The sequence below is a fragment of the Diadema antillarum genome, unplaced genomic scaffold, assembly GCF_040938485.1.
Source record: "Diadema antillarum isolate AM-2024a unplaced genomic scaffold, OU_Dant_1.0 scf00000201, whole genome shotgun sequence".
NCBI classification, from domain to species: Eukaryota; Metazoa; Echinodermata; class Echinoidea; order Diadematoida; family Diadematidae; genus Diadema; species Diadema antillarum.
Window position 1 is genome coordinate 1,080,394 of NW_027271090.1, and position 23,776 is coordinate 1,104,169.

Here is a 23,776-nt window from a genome sequence, read left to right on the forward strand (position 1 = left end):
CGAAATTTTGGCAGATGATAGAAGATACATTAGACTACAACATTATGCCAAAAACAGAAACTCGATGGTTTTGCCCGATTTTGGTGATCTGACTTCAAACTCGATTTTCTCTGCTCAGTAGTCAGCGACTTTTGGATTTCTGTCGTGGCAGGTCACAATTATTCTCAGAAATTAGCAGCTGTAAACCAAGAGAATCCTGTGACCATCACAGTCAGGGTCCCAATGTCAGCTTGTCATTCTCTGATGTAGAGTTTACATGGAGCACACAGAGCAGGTTCCTCACATCAAACAACTTGTCTTTCTAGGAGTAGGAATACCCCTTTGTATTTTCTTTTTATTCTGTACTGACCTCCCTTAACGACAACAAAAATGCCCCAGAGAATCTCTCCATCATTACATCAATGTATGCATCAACATCTTTCCATTTTCAAGTTATCCCATGCTAATAGACTTGTGTTATTCTTTTTTTTTTTTGCTTATTCATCTAATCTTCATGTAAAATGAAATCACACAATCAATCCAGTCATACATTTAAAGCTAAAACATAGCCCTTAGAAGGGTTCAAAATTCATTTCCACCATTTAGAATTCTTGCTTGCAATACCCAGTGTGTTGAAAGGCTCTACCAAGAAACTTGTCTGCCTGACACTATTTGCCGGGATAATGAGTTGTTTAGGAGTATTTTGAGATCAAATGCATGAAATAAATAACTTCAGGTCGGTGTCCCCGACTTTTATTCCTGAGCACCCTCCCCATTCAGTAGTGGGTAGGTTGGACATTACTAGTATATGATGATGGAAACGTGCTCTAGCAATAGCACTGAATCGCACATGGCTAAGAAGCTGTGCATGTGATCCACTTTCTCACAATGGATACTGCTATGGCCCAATAAATTGTAATCAAAGTAATCAATTCAAAACATCTTGTAGCAACGATGATTATGAAAGCTCTGTGAGTGCAATAATTTCATGATTGCAACACTTCCGGCATACCTTTTTGGGTAATGATTCACATTTTTGTCTTTATCCAACTAAAATTGTCTTATCACAGCATTATTTCACACATTTCTTTAACTATACACGGCCCAGTCGCTGTATAAGTAGCGACAGGGCTGTACCGGAGTGGCCCACAACACAGAGCAAGCTCAGCGATCGCTTTACGATCGCTTAGAGTTTTGATACTTGACATCATATTTTGTCACCACAAACTCATTAAATGTAATCTTCATTAATGACACTACAAAGCTATGTTATCGATATTGACATACACATTTCACAACTTACTGAAAGTGAAGATTATATGCAGCATGTGCGAACTGTACATCTGATAATCGGGAGTTCACGCGATCTGAATACACTTTTAAAGGTCATGCTGTGGACCGTGCTGCTACCAAAGAGTGCACACACGCAATAGATCGCTGCACTTCCAGCCGCACATGCGCGCGCATAATTTGCAGAGTGGTCAACGCGCCATTTTGAATTCAGCAACGATGAACCCTGACAGTCGGGGATTGCACTAGAAAGTGCCATTTTTTTGTTCCATGGACTTATATCACGAGGGCTCTCTATGGACTTTATGTACCTTCTGTAATATAAGCATGCACTTTACGTGAATAACATATAAATTTCTATAGGTAACCTATAAATTTTAATAAGTTTTGTAGTTGTGTTGTGGTTCCCCGATGTGATGGCGAGGCCCTGCCTGTCTGACGCCATGCTTCACACGGCGTCTGGTCAGGCTAACATTTCTTATGCATAGGTCTCCATTTAAGAGTATAACTCGATAGTTTATGCAGTCAAATGGAAACTAAGTTTTACCTTTAACAACATCGACACTCACCTTAGTGGTGACAGACACCGGACTTGCGTCACTGATGCACCAACTGACAAGCTTGTCACCAGCCTGCTCTGCAAGGCCAGATGATGCTCCTGCTGCCTCCAGCCACTGGACTATGGAAGAATATGTCGTACTGCGTAGAGCGCTGTTTCAGAATCAAAGCAAAATTTGGGATTAACTTGATATGAAACAGTTAGCCAGAATGTGGAAAAAATTATGTATTTATGGCACACTTACACGAGAGTTAAGAAGAAACATATGTCTTATTTTACCTGAAGTGCAGCCGCTTTTCATTGGTCCATCCCAAAATGTTGATATACATTTGGTTGATACGGTCATTGTAGTGGTTTGCACAGCAGCTGCAGGGAAAACATATCATATATGTTAAGATGCACAAAGCATGTGATGAACCTGCAAGAATTAACAAGAGTCCTACAATGTGTGATACATATAAACAACAACTGTCTACATACATAATTTTCAACTTGTCCAGTAACAGAGGTTCGAGGCTGCAACACCAATGTCATAAACAATTTAAATTCTTGGGGATTAAAGTATTATTTTAGGGTTTGACAATCACACAAAGTACACACAGCACACACACACCTCACACTCAAGGGCAGACCGGAGCAAAAGGGTTTGAAATGTGTGCAAAGGGTTTGTCTACATTGTATTAAAGATGAGCAAGAGGTACCATCTCAGGCCAAACTGATCACAATTCAACAACAACAAAAATACTTTATAAGAGTTTGATTATTTTTCATACTCAGCTGTAAAGAATAAATAACTCTGACTTGTTCATGCAAATAGAGACAATCATATAAATATCTCGCACATATCTCTCCTCATCCTACATCTAATATGACGTTTAGCACTACATACCTCTTGATAACTGATGTCAGAGTTTGAATAGCAGCCTGGTGAATTCTTGGTATCACAAATGCCAGCATGGAATTCTCCATCGTCACATGGCTTGCCTGAACACATCATAATAAATACAAACACAACAACAGCAAGATTCATATATGAATCGCAGTTATTTTTTTCCTCTGCTTGCACGAATTTGAAGCATTCAAGTACAATTCTACCCCATATTTAAGATGATTTTCAATAGAGTAAAACCAGATGATCAGACCGATAGAAGTTTGCACCAAAATCACACATAAAGCAAGAAAGTGAAAGAATATTAATTAAATTTCATGATTTCACTGGATATATGCCATTGGGAGAGGCTACAATTTTATCATATTGATATCCCATTGGTCTGTACACAATAAAAATACATATACATGCTTGTGTATATGAAATGTTTACTTTTGCAGGAAAAGGGCATGTACACTATTCACACCATTATATTTGCTCTTTATTCACCCACATGCTGACAAATACAATAAACAACATAAATGGTGGCTTTGCTTAACACGTTGAGGACGAGTTCTGAGTATACTCGGGGAGGTGTCTATGGGAAAAGCGTGTTGTAGCAAAATCAGTCTGTCCTCAATGGGTTGATGTTTGGTTCTTGCATGATGGAAGGGTATGATCAAATATAATGAGCATCGTGGTTCAGTGGTCAGCGTTCTGTACCCATAACATTCCGGTCAGTCATTTCATCCCTTCAGTATTTAGCTCTGTTTGCCCACTGGCACAGGTGTCTGGAAACTAACAATCAATTGAAAGAGATTACCTAATCCCCCTAATCCCTATTGTGTCACCATGGCCTTTCTGTTGGACTGAGGCACATTGCTTCATCTGAGTGAGCAAATATGAGCATCGTGGTAAGTAATGCTAAGTGGTCAGCCTCCTGTACCCATAACATTCCAGTAAGTCATTTCATCCCTTCAATATTGAGCCCTGTTTGCCCACTGGCACAGGTGTCTGGAAACTAACAATCAATTGAAAGAGATTACCTAATCCCCCTGATCCCTATTGTGTCACCATGGCTTCCTGTTAGACTGAGGCACATTGCTTCATCTAATTGAGCTTAATAGTCAAACTTTACAAGGAGATCAAGTTTGGATGGATTCCTGAATGCTGATGAAAAAGCTTGACAAGTTAAAGCCACTGTTTACCATTGGGAACAGTGATTACAAGAAAAAAAAAGTTTGAGTTATCACATTTGATGCATGAGTATAGTTCAGTTGTATCACAAAACATCCTACCATACAAAAATTTTGCAGTAAAGCCACAAATATAAGGAGATATCACAAATTTTCTCAATAATCCAGATGGTTAATTCTAAAAATGATTTTGATAAAAATATTGCTCATATGTTGCATATTCAACAATACTTAAACGTTGATTATACTGATTAACATTTTTACATTTGTTATTTCTATCCCCAACTCACATTTTAGAACTATTTTGAAGCGCTAAAGCTGTTTGTTTGTTTTTAATCTGCAAATGGTAAATAGTGGCTTTAAACTACACACCTGGGCAGAGAAAGGGTTAAAAATTCATCCACCAACAATTAATAGATCATGACATCAGGTATGCCACAATAGAACATGTACACCCGTGAACAACAATTGCGATGTACTCACGACTGAGTTGCATGTGACATCCAGGGCTTTTGAGATGAAGTCAAGAATGTCCTTCAATGGGACCATGGTACCTTCAGGGAAATGTTCACTGTGTAACAGGAGGGGTAGAAAATACACAATGACACTTTACACTCTATTTAGATAAACGTAAACTGATGGTAATTCAGAGAAGTTGATTAATGACAGTATAAATCTTTCTTCCAAAAGTCAGATTGTTTCTTTTGTTCTTTAAATGTATGCAAATCATATGCTGTCATTTATTAAGGTTACTCTATTATCGACCCCAAAACTCACCAGTCTTGCCTGGAGTTTCTCAAACCTAGCTAAATAAAATGTACCATGAAATAAATTAAAAGTTATTGTCATCAAAAAACAAAATACAAAAATACAAAAAATATAACATTTTGATATGAATCATGTATAAAACTTAAAGAAATCAGCTAGCCAAACTAAATTCAATCAATTGACAACACTTGAAGTGAAATGTACATGCATGGAGGAAAGAAGATTAATATGGAATGATTCCGTTGTAATGGGTGGGGGATTCAATAATATTACTATCTTATCTGAACATTTTCCTTTGCACTTAAATTCTATTCCCTTTAGCAAGTAGTTACAAATCAACTTCTTTCTTCTTTTCTTTTCTTTTCTTTTTCTTTTTTAATTCTATGCAGCTATGACTAGAAAGGAAAGACACAGTGATTTTCAGACAATGACATTTCCAATAACATCTACAACTAGAAATGTCGCTAAGGCGACTGGTATGCCTCCGCCATAATGCGTGATTCTCCTAATAGGTCTATAGTACATGTGGACAATGTGTGATTATATTTTCACAAAATTGGCAAAATATTAAAATGACAAGTTTGTCACAAATGTGTTGAATGTTCACCTTCCTTGACCTAGGTTTAATTGGATGAATAGGAGAGCATGTATTTGGGGATTTAAGGACTTTAACTCGATTTTGACCCATTCATAAGTTTATGCATTGAGTAATTTTCAAGGTATGGAGAAAAAGTGCAATTTCTGTATTGAAAAGTACACTGTTACTATGTTCATCTGGCCTTTGACCCTAAAATTCATAGGATAATCACTGTCAGGCAGAACATGCATAAATATGTAGAAAGTTTCAAGATAACTTGAGCCACTTCCGAGATATGGAGGAAAAAGTTAGTTCAGCACTTTCCCTTGATCTTTGACCTTTAAGGCAAAAAAACAAAAACAAAAACAAAAATTTCCAGAGAATCTCTATTAGGTCATACTTATGCATACACGAAGAGTAAAAAAAATAAATAATCCTGCTGGCATTGCATAAATATGAGGGAAATAGTAAAATGTTGAAGTGTTGCCCTTGACCTTTGACCCCATGAATCCTAAATTCTCTAGATAATCACTGCCAGTCAGTACAAATGTATATATACTATGTTCCATGAAGATACCTTGAACAATTTCCAAGTTATGGAGAAAAAAGTGAAGTTTTAATATTGTTACTTGACCTTTTGACCTCTGACCTTTGACCTCATGACCCCAAACTTTTACCAGAGAATCTTAATTGGGTAATACATGTATACACTAAGTTTTAAGAAAATATCTTCAGGCATTGCATAGATATGGTGGAAATAGTGAAATTTTACATATTTGACCTTGACCTTTTGACCTTTGACCTTGAGCTTGTGCACTCAAAAGTTGATAGGCACAACTTCACCCCCTAATACACATACATGTCAAGTTTCATTAGGATACCTCAAAAGGTTTTTTAGTTACGCTGTCCACAAAATTCATTACGGACGGAAGGACGGACGGAAGGACGGACGGAAGGACGGACGGAAGGACGGACGGACGGACGGACGGACGGACGGACAACCCGAAAACATAATGCCTCCGGCACCACTTCGTGGCGGAGGCATAACAAACTCTTGGTCTTTTGTCGGACTATACCCATTTTGTAAAATTCACAGGAAGCAGATGCACAGCAGTGCTGGAAGCTACCTTTCAGATTTTGAAAAAAGTTCACAATCTGTACACATTGAAAACACGAACTGATTCCTTCACCATGAAACAACACACACACAGAGGTCGTGTCATGTGCATTCAACGTGCCAACGTTTGTTTCTAAGACCAGCATGCACCAGGAAAAAGTCACGCGACCCAGAGCAACAAGGATTATGTTGAATTCTGGATGAAGAGCAAGGCGGTACCTGAGCATGTACTGCAGACAGCAGCAGAGCGTCTCAATGTGGTTTGTAAGCTGGAAGGTTCTCTTTGGTTCTTCGGTGGGAACTTTCGGAAGACGCAGGGGTTCCACATCACTGTTTGAAGTCTTGGGGTCATCAAGATCTGTGAAAAGTTTTTGAGAGTTTAGCAGAAGAATATACACATGATTTAATTCACAGGCAAAATTGTGAATGAGTGTGTAGGAGACTCAAGTTGTATACCCTGTTATCTCATTTATGTCATCTCTGTGTTGTTTAAGAACAATGATTACAAACATTGCAGCTAACCCTTCATAGAAAACAATCCCACTGGTCAATACTGACAGGTTGTCACATCAATCAAGTCACACAGAACTATCTGTCAGATGTGTATTTTCACTGTTGAAAGGTCACATATGATGCACAGTCCCACGTATATGTATACATGTTGGATATATCTGCATGTCACTGGTTTGAAGCAGTCAGAATTTAAATCTAATTCTCAACATCATACAAACTCTAATTAACCACAAAGAAAGATACTACAATTACGAACAACAACAACAACAACAACAACAACAGCAACAACAAACACACAAAATCGTGGATTTCATGTACAATCAAAAGAGTGTAACTAACGCAATGCAATGCTGCCCACTTTGTCACAAATAACTACTCAAGAGAAAGCATTATGTGTCACCACCATGCTAGAGCAGCTGAAGTGGGACTCTCTCGAACACCAGAGAGCCATGGCCAAAGCCACCATGATGTTCCGCATTGCCAACAACCTCATTGACGTCCCGGACGATCAACTCATTCCCCTCAACACTCAAACTAGAGGACACAACAAGAGGTTTGTCATCCCCAGAACCCTCACATCACTTCTAAGAGGGACGTTTTTCCCAGACACCATCCGCCTGTGGAACCACCTGCCTCAAGACGTAGTGAAATCGACATCACTTGACATCTTCAAATCAAAGATCAAAGATGTCAACTTCAACTAACCACCCAGGGCAGCGCAGAAGGATTTTAATTTGTACAAAATTTTTTTTAGAAACATGAATATATATATATATATATATTTTGTTTTTTTTGGTGCATTTTTAAGCCTGGAGTCTCATGTCTGTCACATGGGAGAGCACACCAAGTGTGCGAGTATACTCTCAGGAGGTTCTGCACAGTTTTATCTAAATGAAATCCACCAGATGTGTGCTTTCACTGTTGAAAGGTCACAAATGATGCACAGTCCCATGTATATGTAAACATGTTGGATATATCTGCATGTCACTGGTTTGAAGCAGTCAGAATTTAAATCTAATTCTCAACATCGTACAAATTCTAATTAACCACAAAGAAAGATACTGCAAATTAACAACAACAACAACAAACAAACAAAATGGTGGATTTCATGTACAACTAGAAAAGCACTCTGAGAGCAGACCTCCGCCAAGCACTACTTTCCACTACTTTCCACTGATGACCTTGCTCTTCCATAATGATCAGCGATTTTCACCCAAACGTATGCATGCTGAAAATCGCCCTATTTCCCAATATAGAAGCCTTTGTTACGTCATAAACCCTCTACTGCGTGGCGCGCCTCGCCCTAGCAGAAACTACAGCACGCACTTTAGTGCTCGTATGAAAACCTCATAAATGCACAGCCTGAACTCCCAAGTTCATTGACCCTACCTACCAAAATATCAAAAATCTTCATAAAATCCAAAAAAGTTTCTGGATCACTACCAAAATTTAATAATTTGTTCCTTGTGTCATTCTCAACCTTCCCTGCAAGTTTCATCTAAATCCGTTCCCAACTTCACTTTGAGTTATTTTGCACAAGGCCAAACAAACAAACAAACGGTAATGAAAACATAACCTCCCTCCTTGGTGGAGGTAATAAAAAGAGTGTAACTAACAATAACCAGTGCCAGATTCTCCAGGTACTTTACTCACCACTAAGGAAGTCAGTGTACAGATCAGCAAGTTTCATCCTCAGTGTGTGAAGCAGTCTGTTGACCAGCTCCAAGAAGGCCTCTCGGTGCTTGACCCCTCCTGACCCACCTCCACCAAGCCTGGCCAGTAGAGGGAGACACTGCTGTGACAGCTGAAAATTTACAACATGCCCCAAACATGCAGTTAGTCCATTCCAGAAATTACATAATACTGGTGGTAGTTAGTTAGCAGTAGCAGTAGTAGTAGTAGCAGTAGTAGTAGTAGTAGTAGTAGTAGTAGTAGTAGTAGTAGTAGTAGTAGTAGTAGTACAAATTGTAGTAGTAGTAGTAGTATGCATAATACATAGGAATACATAGGGTCTTATCACTTGCCCACCCCGCCCACCCCCCCCCCCCCCCCCCCCACCCCCACCTTTTTTTACGCCGGAAGAATGTGTTACCTTTTTTTTTTTTTTTTTTGCTTGTTAGCTGATGAAACCAGGAAGTGGCAGCAGTAGTAGTAGTAGTAGTAGTAACAACATAAAACAGTACACAGAACATGCAGTAAACCACAGTATCCTAGACATTTTACTTGTAAAAGTAAGTACAAGAATTATCATCATTTTCAAGAAGCACTTTTACTTCTGCAAATAGAAAGAGATACAAAGTATATATAGCATGAGTTTGGCAAAAAAATAGTCACATTCAACTGAGAGAACTTGACTGTTCCTATCGAAGAAACACAAAATCACTACAATTTTCAAAACAAAAATCCTCATCTCAACGATTTTCAAGCTTTAAGCTTATGTTGCAATTCCTTTGCGTGTTCGTTACCTTGAATAATGTAGCTCTCTTAGAGTTGTATACTATTTCTGTAACTGCTTCTTATCAATGTATACTTATCGTATATATTCTGTCTTGGCTATATGAGGTTTGCATACATTTTGTATGCACTCCTATTTTGTGAACACGCATGAAATCTTGAATAAATAAATAAAAAATATATATATATATATTTCCTACCCTCGCAAGGTGTGGCAGACCATTGGTCAGGTGCGCTATGATGAAATCTTCCAGGATGTAGCTGACGGTGGCACAGGGGCCTGGAAAGCAGCGCATACAGGCAGACAGCAGGCGAAGGCTGGGAGCTGTCCACTGCAAAGAAACACATAATCCGAGGTGAGTCAAAAAGAGTCTTACAACAACATCTGGAGATTATGGATGCTAGTGCAAAGAGCCTGATGTATTGTCTTCAACATGATGTATGAAACATTTATCCAAACTCCCCCATCTACTATGTAACCCATTGAGGACGAGTCCCGAGTTTACTCGGGCAGGTGTCTATGGGAAATGCATGTTGTAGTAAAATCAGTCCATCCTCAACAAGTTAAAGATAATAAAAAGTTTTGGTACCTCAAAAGCTTCCCTGAATTTCCTTGTCTTGGTTTGTGTTTCAGGTTAAAGTACGTTGTCTGTGAGAATTACTCGCCCCAAAGTGCTCTCATGTCTTAGTAATCATGCAATAATGGTTTCGTACCAGAGCTGATGCTGTACAGCGTCGATAAATATTGTACGAAACCACTGACTGCGACCAGCAGCGTGCAGCCCATTGTACGCATAGCTAACTGCGACCAGCAGCCCCATACGCATAGCGTAATGGGGCTTCGCATTGTAGCATTCAGGATCATGACAGAATTAGTATCGCGGGTAAATGTCAACTTAAAATCCAAAAATTTCTTCGATTTGAAGACTTACCAATTAAGTTGAAGTATTGAAAACAGGCTTCGAACAACGTTTGGTTCTGCCAATAGTCCCTTTCTGTTCGAATTGATGACTGAATGTGACTCGGTCGAGAGGACCTTGGGAGAGCTACATACACTGGATACCATGGCCAGCGCATGCGCATACAAACATCTTATCCGTTCATGGATTTGAAATTTGTGTGCATGTGATGTGTTCGCATGCACTGGCTGTAGTATTCAGTGTACTGTATGTAGCTCTCCTAAGGTCCTGTCGACCGAGTCACATTCAGTCATCAATTCGAAAAGAAAGGGACTATAGAGGCAGAACCAAACGTTGCCCAAAGCCTGTTTTCAATACTTCAACTTAATTGATAAGTCTTCAAATTGAAGAATTTATGGGATTTTAAGTTGACATTAACCCTGCGATACTAAATCTGTCATGATCCTGAATGCTACAATGCGAAGCCCGATTACGCTATGCGTATGGGACTGCTGGTCGCTATGCGTATGGGGCTGCTGATCGCAGTTAATTGCATGATTACTAAGACATGAGAGCACTTTGGGGCGAGTAAGTCTCACAGCGTTAGTTATATGAAAGGTACTTTAACCTGAAACACAAACTAAGACAAGGAAATTCAAGGACACTTTTGAGGTACCAAAACTTTTTATTATCTTTAAGAGCTTAAATCACTTTGCTTTAGGACCAGAAGGTGACTAACATCTTAAGTTGTTCTGTAAAGAGAAAGGGACACTAAAGATTGCACAAGAGAAATATTTGTCTCTAGTCATAAAAGTAAGAAGCCATTTATTTTTTCTAAAGTTTGACACATGGTATCATGACACAGACACTATGCATGAACCTAAATTTTGGTGTTCTCACGTATCTGCCTAAGGATAAAAGAAGCAAAGGGGGGTGATGCCAAACTCACCTCCGCATCACAGTTCACAAGGGTTTTGAGGAAGGCAGGGATGTGACCCGTGGCCAGCTCTCGGCAACATCAGGGAGCTGGACGCCCAACGGAAGACCTCGATGAGAATCGCTGCTGATGCCTCTATCACTGGAGGAGACTGGTGAGGCTACAAGAGGAAATGGAAGCAAAATATCACACCTTGCCATCATCACTCATATTCCATCCTTGTCAATTTTTCACTACTACTTTTTTTTCTTCCATTCTACCTTATTCCATCTCACTATGTTGTCCTCTAGACTGCACTACAGCTATGACGAACATGATTTTAACAAAAACCCCATTACAACAAAGTGAGAATTCAGGTCCCCAAATTATCATGTATTATACTTTTACATACCTTACTGTTCATCTATAACAAAATTTTGATATAACAAAAGGAAACCGCTGGTCGCGATGACTTTGTTATGATAGGAGTGCGCTGCAGTAGCGGATCCAGAGGGGGGCGCAACTGGCACACGCCCCCCCCCCCCGCTTTATTTTTTGTTAAAAACAAAAGAAATACAAAGAAAAAAAACATAATGAAATCCAGAAGTGACACTAGAAATATCAGTTGCCCCCCCCCCCCCCCCCCCTTTAAAGAATTCCTGGATCCGCCCCTGTACTGTATTATATTTCATCTCAGTTAGGGAAGACTACCCCCATTAGTGTCTTTGTCAACTCACACTGTAATCACAGTCAATCATATCTCTTTACCAGTACTTTGTTTCCTCCTTCTATCCTCTTAAATCGTTCTTGTTTGCTATATTTTTTTCTTCTTCTTCTATCACATTTCATTAAAAAAAGGCATCACTTTGGGCAAGTTGATAGGGATGGTCCGACACTCCTGGTGGGAAATCGCTCACTTTTCTCTTAAAAAGGGAGAGACATTTCTCACTCCACATGTATTCTCTCTTGTTCTCGATCTCAGATTCAACCACTGGCAACATTGTCTTACCAGGTACATGTCCCAATTCTCAAAATTGTGAGCTTTAATTCTGTGACGTGAATGCTAAAAAAAATGTGATTTGTGGAGAAAACGGTGTTCTGCACATGCACTGCACTGCTGTTTTCATCGTCCAACCCAGGAGGCTACATTGTCTTAGCGTTCGCGTCGCATATCTAAAGCTTGTTATCATTATGTTTACAAACTATCACATTCTACTATTACTATTCGCAGTCAGGTTTTCTCAAGACTCACCTGGAAGAAGGAGATGAGAAGACGGGACCAAGTCACACTGTGTTTCAAAAAGGTTTCCTCAGAGCACTGGCCAACGATGGCTCTCAGCAGACACAGTCCCTCGAGTCTGTCAAAAAAAAGAAAGAAAAAAAATAGAATGTGGTCAACTACAACAATTCTGATTTTGAGTGCCAGTTGAAGTGAATAGCTTGATATGAACTCCTGGAAAAAAAAAAAGCCATTTCATTTCATTTCATTTATTTCCAAATTCTCATTAAAATACATGTGACAAAGAACAAGGTGAAGATAATAACATTACATTCGGTAATAGTATACATGTACAAGAAAAACAAGCACAATAAAGAGAAAAACAAAATTAAACAAAGAGGAAATTCTAAGAGAGAAAATGGAGGAGCCAGCAGAGGCCATTGGCCTTTCTACGGCTGGACTCCCACTTGAGATTTTTTTTTTTGTACATTATAAGATACACTTAAATGGAGGGAAAAAAAGACGATTAAAAAACAGGAAAAATAAAAACAGGCAAACTACGTGTGAAAATATGTAGAAAAAAAAAACACATTGCAGACATCATATGTACGTTGTCAGATTAGATTTCTGCAGAAACTTCAATTATAACTATTCAACAAATATATTTTATATCTACGTTTAAAAGAGGCAAGGGAAGGACATAACTTCATTTCTTCAGGCACAGAATTCCAAACATGTACTCCTTGATATTTAACAGATCTTTGTGATGTAACATATCTCAGAAGAGGTAAATATAAGTTACCAGTTTGTCTAGTGTTATATAAATGAACATCTCTTGTATATTTGAACATATCATCAAAGACAGAGGGTAACAACTTATGAGTATACATATACATAAATGAGGCTGTTTGTAATTTACCAAATACGGTAAGAAGCTGGAGCTTTTTGAACAGAGGTTGGGAAGGTGTTGAAGGGTGAGAATTTGTTATTGCACGCAAAGACCTTTTCTGAAGTGTGAACACACGATTTAAAAGAGATTTTGCACATTGGCCCCAGATCATTGTACAATATGTTAAATGTGGCAATATAGTGGCGTTATAGATATACAATAAAATCCTCAACGATAACAGATGTCTTATCCTATAAATCACACCTGTTGCACAGGATATTTTATGCAAAACATCATCTATATGGGGCGCCCAATTAAGATGTTCATCTAACATAACACCAAGAAATGATGTACAAGACACTCGTAATACCTTTTGATTATTTATAACAACATCAGCTATATCATCTGCTATTCTCTTATTTTTCTGTTTAAATACTATACAGTTTGTTTTCTTCATATTAACCAACAGCTTATTTGATAAAAACCATTGTTCAAGTTTGGGTATTTCAGTTGTTATAATAGATGTTATTTGGGTGGCGTTTCTACCAGATATAAATACATTTGTATCATCTGCAAAAACAACTGAACTCAAATTACTACTAACATTTTGTATATCATTTATGTACAATAAAAATAATAAAGGGCCTAGAATAGATCCCTGGGGGACACCTGAGGTAATTCTTAGAAACGTGGAGCTATTGCCATCAATACAAACAAATTGTTGTCTATTACTTAAATAACTCTTAATCCATTCCAAAGAAATTCCACGTATGCCATAAAAATATAATTTTTGTAACAAAATAGAATGATTCAGGGTGTCAAAGGCTTTCGACAGATCTAAAAAGATCCCAACTCCTACATGACCAGCCTCAAAAGCTATATTAAGATTGTTAATGAATTCCAGTAAAGCCATATATGTTGAGTGGCCAGATCGAAACCCAAATTGTTTATTATAAAGTATATCGTATTTATCAATAAAAAACATGAACTTAGCATACACAAGCTTCTCAAATATCTTTCCAAAAATTGACAACAAAGAAATTGGCCTGTAATTTTCACACTGAGACTTATCGCCTTTCTTGTATATAGGCAAAACTTTAGCTATCTTTAGTTTTTCGGGAAAGCAACCAGTTTGCAAAGATATATTAAAAATATGGGTCAATACTGCAGCAATAATATGTATACACTTTTTCAAAACCATGATGCTGATGTCATCATGACCTGGACTTTTGCCATCTTTCAGACTTAATGTTGCATTAATTACATCAGAGTTGGTTATGGGTGTGAAGAAAAATGAGTTTGGGAAATCACCAATAAGAAAATCAGATGGACTTTTCACTGAGGATGGAACACTTTTTGCAATATTCTCACCAACAGAGACAAAATATTCATTAAATAATTCTGACACTTCCACAGAATTTGATACAGACTTGTTATCTTTCACCAATAATGGGGAATCAATCTTACTCTTATATTTCAAAATACCATTAATAACATTCCATGTACCTTTCAAGTCATTTTTTACTCCCAAGAATTTCTTACCATAAAAATCACGCTTAGCTTTTCTTATTGCATCATTAACAATATTTCTCTGTTTCTTATAAGCAGCCTCTCTATATAATGTAGGATTTTTTACAAATTTACGATAGTAAACATTTTTCTTCCGACAAAGTTTCCTTAAATTCTTATCGAACCATGGATTCATTTTTGTCCTATTATTACCCTTGGTCAATACCATTGGAAAACATGTATTGTATAAAGAACAAAATTTTGTAGAAAATATATCATATAACACATTAACATCATTTGTAAGATTGTGTATGATGTCATCCCAGTTAATCACAGTTAATTCTTCATAAAACAACAATATATTACTCTCATTAATATGTCGTACCAGAGATGAGCATGGCTCATTCACATTCTGTGTGTGTAAAGTTACATTAGATATGAGAAAAATTGGCATATGATCACTTACAGGGTAAGTGACTATACCTGACACATCAATATTGCACGGGTTATTAACAAATATATTGTCTAACAAAGATGATGATTCAGTTGTGACTCTGGTTGGCTTAGAAATAACAGGAAAAAAAGCATATGAATTCATGTATTGTATAAAGTCTTTGGAATTTGTATCATCCTGATTACAATGATTTATATTGAAATCTCCCATCATAAAACAGGATTTACGCTCGTTTGCAATTTTGAAGAGAATTGTCTCAACACTGTCTTTGAAGGCAAGAATAGGCTGACCAGGTGGTCTATATAACACTCCAATAATGACATTTGAATCGGAGTATAACTCAATACAAAACAATTCCACGGAATCTACAAATACATTCAGATCATCACGTATCTTATATTTTAAAGTGTCTTTTATGAAAAGACCCACTCCACCACCGGGACGGTTCCTTCTTCCCTTTCCAACAAAGTTATAACCACTTAGACCATGTATAGGCAAAAGCTTCTCATTGTTATTCAACCAAGTTTCAGTAATCCCAAGCACTGAAAAACTAGTATTAACATTCGAAATACATGAGTACAATCTATCGATATTCTTTTTAAGACTACGAATATTACAATGAAAAAGATTGAAGGAGGAAGAGGTTCTTGTAGGTACATTATTCAGATCATAATATTCCGAACAAATATGCGGGTTTATACGAGATTCATTCATATTGAAGGAATGTCACAAGGAGAGCTGATGACCCATGCCTGAATGAAAAGAAGTCTGCTATATACAGAATTAAAGCAATGAAAAAAAATGTATGCTGTAAAACATAGGAGTTTGCCTGCAAGTAATATGCTGTACAGTACCCTGTCACTGAATTGCACAATGGAAATCATAAATATATACATACATGCCTTCATTGTAAGAACTACAGAGGGCAAGAGACGCAGAGGATAAAAACTGGGCAATTACACTGAATACTAATTTTAAAAAATAATTAATGTACATTAAATGCACAAGCATGTACGAGTTTTGTGCAATATACAATTGTAATAAAACAGACTAATCAGAACTAGTAAAAGAGTTCAACATTTGCTAAAATAGGCATAAAAAGACACCTGCCAGGGACCTACATGTACGTCAGGACCCTTACTGATACAATAAATCAATACATATGATGACAAAAAGAAAGAGTACTGACATGACATGAGAGCACAAAATACAATATGTACAAGGTCAACGATTTAGCTCAGGGCATATCACATACACATTACAACTGCAAACGAGTACAATCGCTGGCTGAGGAGATGACGCATGGTCTGGGAGATGGCTGACCCCGTTGTGTCTTCAGTTGTGCAAAGATTCTGCCATCAGATGTCCATGCACTCGCGACCTTCTTGCTTGTGTAAACTTTCCTGTAGAGCTCTTGTTTTCTGGCTGTCAGGTCCTCTTGGATCGAGATACCACTGCCCTTGAGCTTCCTTCTGCCAGTGATTACCTTGCTCCATGTCTTGTAGCTGCAGAATTTCACGAGGATACCGCGGTGCTTGCCTTCCTGCGTCTTACCTACACGATGACATCTGTCGATGTCTGTCGCAGAGATCTCCAGACCTAGACGCTCACGGAGTACACCTAGCGCCAGCTGTTCAGTTGATTCACTAGGAGATTCCTTCAAGCCGAAGATTCGAAGTGAATTCCTTCTCGAATACTGCTGCAGGTCATGAAGCTGGTGTTCCACAGAAGAGAGCCGGTGTTCACATGATGTCAACTGGGATGACAGGGAGTCAATCTCCTTTCTTTTCTCCTGCAGTTGTACTTGTAGGTCGTGTATCTGGCCGGTATTCTTTTCTATGTCGACAGAGAATGATTTTGACGTCGCATCAACAACCTCCTTGACAACAGTTTTGATGATCTCACGCATTTTGGCAAGAAATCCGTCATTTCCAAGAAGTTCGTCTACAATAGTAGCGATTGATAGATCAGCAGATTTCTTGGTTGAAGGCATGATGACGACTGATTATGGGTCACAGGGAAAAACGAAGATACACGACGGTACAGAGAAGTCGTAAAGGGCAAGAAGGCGGGCGGGGCGTGCGCGGCGTGGTAGCAGGGATCTGCAGATTACACCGTGGAACCACACATCGACTTCAATCAGTGGGACCGATGCATAGCGTCAGTGAGGCAAGAGATGGCAGAGTAGAAAGACTCGGCATTAAAAATGTTGATAAGACAGCAGATCCCACTTACTTTATATGGCAGTCAGTCCCTGGCAAGTGCATGAGGTGTAAATAGTTATTATTTACATGATGAAAATAATGGACGGATGAGGAAAATCGAGAAAATTGCGGTCTGTAAGGCTCCGCCTAGTTCGTCAAGAGAGCGCGTTCCTTTTGATTGTCTGTGTTAACTTATCAAGCCTTGGATGAATTGATAGAGGTGCTGTGGCAGAGGGGATAAGACTCCTGACTCCAAATCGGAGGACCCGGGTTCAATTCCTGCCTAGTGCTTACGTCCTTGGCCGCCATGTTTTTACCACCCTCTCTACTTGGGTGAAAAAATTGGTACCTGGCAAAACTGGGGCAATTATAATGTCAGGGCCATCTGGTAGAGCAGTGGCTACCAACACTGAAGAGGCTACCCTGGATAATGAAGACCTTATCATTATTACTATAATTAAGCTGTAGATTATCATTTTGTCAGCATTAAATTGGCAATTCTGTGAATTTCACTGCATATATCGGAGACAGATTAGATAGAACTGGACAATTCACTGAAGGTGCGTAAAGTCAGAAGGAAATGCACACAAATTTGCCAACTTGAAAGCAAACCCAAAGCTTAAAAAAATGTATTGCCAATTTAAGGAACAGATATGCATTGAGCCATAAAGAGGTTCTGAACTGGTACTACAGCTGTAAGCAACAGAGGGTTCAAATCAAAGACAAATTTTTGTTCTATCCTATGAAATACTAGCAATGAATTAGTAAACAAATAAGAATTTTACTGTCCTTTGACATTAGCACATAATATACATTTACACCCCCTCCAACCTCATGAGAATAAGCCATTACCCCAAAGATACAGAAATATCACATTGAGTGAACAAAAGGAACACCTGGTTCCTACCAGCAGAGGGTTAATATACTGTACCTTGAAGCTGATGTAGTCAACATAGTATTCACTTGGCCTATCCAGTCCTGTTGTGTGCTTGTCTTCTGTAATAACAGCCAAAAAAAAGATGACACAAAAATGTTACTGTAGTTCACGATGACCTTCTGCATTTGCACTGAAAACGTCATGCTAATATTCCAAAGATATTGTCAGGTGAGAATGATGTAAGGGCCGTAAGTTGCCACTAAAGCCACAGTACCCTTCTCATTCTCACCCACCAATATTTTCCCCCATATAAATATACCTTATCATTTGTACCTTATTGTTTTACCCCATAGTCCTCCTCAAGGAAGGGTATTCTTAGCAGCTGATGACAGGGGAGTAATATTTCATATTCAATGTGGTTTTAAAACCTGTAGTCATGCTTTGAATACATTCTTACTTTGAGACTTTACTACTTTGCAGGGCAGGTTATTCCAGTGGGAAATGGTGTCCAGGAAAAAGGAGTGTTCCAGATAGTGGAGATGCGTTTCAAGTTCCATTTCCAGTATCACGTAATGGGTGCAATACAACTGAACTACTTTCACCTTGGTACTCTAGCACTCCACACATCATGGACTAGAGATCCCAACTTCGGTGTCGCATAATTATAAAACTGACTTGTCTCTTTGTTCCAGACATTAAGAACATCCAGACAAATCCAGAGAAACTTTTGAGCGGGCTTTGACCAGTCACAGGTGATTGTGGCAGCATCAGAAATATTGAGACAAACCTGAAATCAAACAAGTGGTTCCACTGTCAATCCGATACTCACTTTTCCAGCGAATATTGCATTGCTTTCCGAGCATCCCGTAGTCTGCTCCACCATGTAATGGACATCATTGCCAGAGGTCTTTTGAACTTCTTGCAGTAAGACTATACCAGCATTGTCAAGCAGAGTGTGTACATGTAAATTCTCCATTCTCAGCTAGTCAGCTACAGCTGCCTACAAAACAAAAGATAGAATTGACAATGAAATAAAATATTGTGAGAGTTAACATTCCTTTGATACCCCATTTATAGAGGCCATTTACAGCGCTCCAGGAGCGCTTCGGAAGTGCTCTCAACTCTTTTATGAAAGTACATATATACAATCTACCCCAGAAGCAGTCTAGACCCGATTCTATGTTACGCACCTCTAGAGGCTAGGTTCAGAAGTGCTCCTGATGCACTCTAGACTCTGTATAAATGGCCACTAATGTTCAGAGTCACAGTGCTCCAAACGTGGTGTAAAGGCACATGCTGTGCATACAGTTTAAATGTCCAAATTTCCAATGCTCAAGGTTACCATGACAGTTACAGATGCCAGTCTCAGCCACGTCATGTATGGTCTCAGTGGGCAGTGAGATCTCTGAATGAACAAACTCAGGGGTCAAAGGGGCATACTGAAAGTCAAAGTGCTCCAGGAGCCTGTGCTCCTGTGCTCCTGTGCCAAACTTTGTGTATAAATGGGGTAGACCTATCAGATTCCTCACATAGGAGCAGAGCGGAACAGTCGACAGGACTCTCGACTTTCAAACAGGGGTCATCCCAAGTTTGAATTCTCCCTATCACATATAGCCGATATCAAGTGATATCACCTCGCGATACCGATATCTGATCGATCGCTCTTAGGACGTATACTTCCGGTTTTGCGGTTACCCACGTCACGTCCTTCATCTAGATGGATATTTTCCATAATTTTGTTGTTTTGCATCATCAGCCCAGCATAGGGCCGCTTCGCAGAAGAATCCCATCCATCAAATGTAAAATTACAGATTAGAAAATAACTCTATTATTCGACAGATTATAAGACAGAATTTGATACCAGGGGCGGATCCAGGAATTCCGTAAAAGGGGGGTGCAAAAAATATTTCTAGTGCTACTTCGAGTTTCATTTCATTTTTTCTTTTTATTTCTTTTGTTTTAACAAAGAATAAAGAGGGGGCGCGCACCAGATGCGCCCCCCCTGGATCCCCCACTGGATACGATCTGTGAATACTACTACTTCAGCGTTCAATATGCATAAAAGCGTACGTGTACACATTGCGCGTTCAAAACCAGAAGTTTATCTCTCAAGAATTAAAGATAAAAAAATTAGAGCGCCACATACATTCAGATTCAGAGAGCAATATGCAATAGGGAGAATTCCCTCTCCCTCATGCCAACCAGTGTCCTTGGACATTATGTGTTGACATTGTATAAGGGCTGGCAGGACCTCCTGGTGGAGCAGTGGTAACACTGACTAGGGCTAGCCACCACCTGAGTTTTATTAAGTTAGGATTGATTTACTCTCGGCTAGTGCTTGTGGTGGATGTGGTTTAGGCTCGATGACACGCACAGTGCAATTAACTTGTCAAAAGCTTTTGACCTCGCTGCCTGGTTTGCATAAAGTAAACAGGGTGTTCAAACGCAAAACCGCAGGGGGAAATGTTGCAGGACAATCGCAATATCTCACCTCAAAAGCCATCAAATGATAAAATCTAGAATATACAGCAAATTGTCATTGAAGTAGAAACTATTCTCTAACTTGCAATGTTAGTTATTTTGAGCTTAGTTGATTGACGATAAACCTGTGAAATAAACGTCAAAATTTAGCTTCCTAAAAAAGAAAATTTGGTCTGTAAAAAAGTGTTATTTCCTCACATTTTTCTTTATTCATCATATTAAGCCTTTCCCAAATTCCCACGATCGACTCAAATAGAAAAATACAATTTATAAATAATGAAATATCTTTATTCTTGAAAGATACGTCATCAGCACTTTTGCCCAAAATTCAGATTAAGCCTTAGGATAACAATTAACATATCCATATTCAGATAGAAGTTTCAAGGGATTTGGTAGTAAAAAATAAGGGAGATCCGAGGAGGTGAGCTTTCGATATTTTTTGTCCTTTGCTCCACACAGTGCTCGCTCCGCTCGATGCGATGACCGATAAATTTTACCATCTATTTACAAACTCAGTCAAAAGCTTACGGCTAGCTGCTACAACTTTACGTGCTACGCCCCTTTTCAATTTCGCAGAGCTGAATTGCACCGTATCACCAGGCCTGGGTTGTGGTGGGGGCATACTCGTGAAATAGGCCCCACCACTGCGTGTCCGTACTATTACTACGGCGGCTCGCCTGTTTATACTCGTGAATTCAGCCCCACCGTGTGGCGTTCATCGGTAGGTAAGCACGGCGGTGGGGCTCCTTCCACAGTATAATACTCGTGAATGCGGCCCCAATTGTACCAAACGGCGTTTACACAAGATTGATACAGCGGTGGGGCCGATTTCCACAGCATAGCATCTTTCATCCTCCCTCTCTCCCGTTTTTTGCTTTGGTCTTCAACTTTTTATTCTCGGAAGGACTCCCTATTGATTGTCCTTCGACAAATTTAACGGCCAATTTGACCATAAAACCCTAACCTTAACTCTAACCCTAACCCTAGGACCTACCCTTGCTTGCTAACGCACGGGTGCACGCACTCAGCGGTGGGGCCTATTTCACGATTTTGCCGTGCCCGTGGTGGGGTCGAGGGGCAACACAATCATTTCTCCCAGCTGATCCTGGACAATAGTGCCTTTACTCCTCCCCCCCCCCCCCCACCCCCATTACTCAGTATATCATGATTACCTAGCCTAGCCTAGTCAGCTCAGACTCAAGTTGGAAAACGCGCTCGTGCTTTACGTAGTCCCATACGTGAAATTTTTAGTTATTACTCACTGGTACACTGTACTGTATCTCGCATTATGCAAAGCAAACTCTACCAAAACCAGTCTGCCTACATTTCCTACAATACAATGACTGTCCCTCTAACAAGAATCTTGGAATCCCATAATCACTTACAATCTGTGAATCGATCTGATATACCAGTGGTAACCCCTGTTGTAGTTTACTGTTGTTTCTTTCGATGCAAGCCGGAGTTCCGTCGCATACACGTCAAGTGCACATAGCGTTTGTGTGCGTCAAGTGCACATAGCGTTACAACGTGTGTGTGGCTTGGCTGCTGCCCACGTGGCTTTGTTATGAAGAGTGTCCCCTATTCTTAAAAACTAGCGGCCGTAACTTATTTTTTTATCCTGATATCTCAGTTCAGGCGGTGTCCGACAGATGTAAGTCAGAAAAAGATTGAAGTCATTTGAAACATAATTTTTTGATACGTATGCTGTCAAAATGTTTAGTTGATATCCCCGACATGTGATTAAGATATGGCTAACATAAATACAGTAGACTATAATAGACTAGACTAGACCACCCGAAAAGTCGTTTTCTGATGATCGTAGACTAGACTTGACTGCTATGTAGTTCTGCGCAAGCTCGATATAGAACCATGGAGCTTCTTTTTGGTAGCTCCATGATAGAACGGTGAATGTGTGAAGTTCATCAACGCGGTTTATAATGACTGATCGTGAAGTATACCACTTTATTACGATCAGCTGAAATTATTTTTCAAATTACAATGAAGTGCTTATGTTCAGTCACCCAACAACTGTTTCAAACATTTAACTCAGGTCACAAGGATTATGTTGGGTTTTTCGTTTTATTTTGCTTTGGAGTTGGAGTCGATGATTTATCATACTAGTTCTAGTACTCTGCATCGTCGGATCCATAGGGGCGCACCGGGCGCGCGCCTCCTCTTTATTTTTTTTTTTTTATTCAACAAAAGGAACAACAAGAAAATGGGGGCACGTGTGCGCCCTTTTTTTTTTTTTTTTTTTTTTTTTTTTTTGTAAAAGCGCCTCCCCTTTACGGAATTCTTGGATCCGCCCCTGCTCTGCATGGATCCCTTCATTCTTAAAAAAAAAAAGAAAGAAAGAAATGTTTTTGATGCGAACTTGGATCATCAATTCAAGTTTTCATTTACTGGTACTCTTGAGTAAATTCAAGAAACCAACGGCCCTAGGTAACATTTCATCCAAGTCTATATAGCAGACTCAGAATGACATCATGATCTTATGATGCACGAAGTCCCAGTGACATACTTTCAGGCCTTCATAGAATCATTAAAGACAAGTGAAGTTTAAATGATATACGGCTGTCAATTTAAAAAATGACTTATCCATTATTGGCAAAAGCTTTGCTACAAAAGTTTAGATTCGGAATATTGGATTGAACAGGCAAATGTTTACGAAAAAGTGCTGGGACTAGATTAAATTGATAATGATGATGACCGTTGAAGATTTTGTTTTGCTGCATTATTTTTCTGCATGCTTAGTGGTCGTGAATAAAACAGGACAACTGAGATGTATAGGGGAACAATAGTAGAGACCTATAAGCTATTATTCATATCTATAGGCCTGATAGTTGTGGCGTGGTCGCTACATTTTTGTATTAATAGAGGGGATAAGGAGGGACAATTATAAGATATAAATGAGATGAATAAACGAATTGAATTGAATTGAATATAATCCAGGGAGCAGTTTCCCATATATTAGACATAAATCACGCATCAAATGTGACAATAAATA

At 39.0% G+C, this 23,776-nt stretch overlaps 1 protein-coding gene across 1 annotated transcript; it reads right to left on the reverse strand.

Moving 5' to 3' along the window:
- Positions 1-1,805: 1,805 nt before the first annotated feature.
- On the reverse strand, positions 1,806-22,252 carry LOC139723809 (proline-, glutamic acid- and leucine-rich protein 1-like). Its single transcript, XM_071635015.1, has 12 exons — positions 22,155-22,252; positions 19,118-19,288; positions 18,343-18,407; positions 12,389-12,494; positions 11,170-11,317; positions 9,522-9,653; positions 8,521-8,671; positions 6,574-6,712; positions 4,376-4,463; positions 2,718-2,812; positions 2,108-2,194; positions 1,806-1,980 (listed from the first exon to the last, which is right to left on the reverse strand). The coding sequence occupies exons 6-12, from the start codon at positions 9,615-9,617 to the stop codon at positions 1,806-1,808; spliced, it is 831 nt and encodes a 276-aa protein (XP_071491116.1). The 5' UTR covers positions 9,618-9,653; positions 11,170-11,317; positions 12,389-12,494; positions 18,343-18,407; positions 19,118-19,288; positions 22,155-22,252.
- Between the last annotated feature and the right edge of the window lie 1,524 nt (positions 22,253-23,776).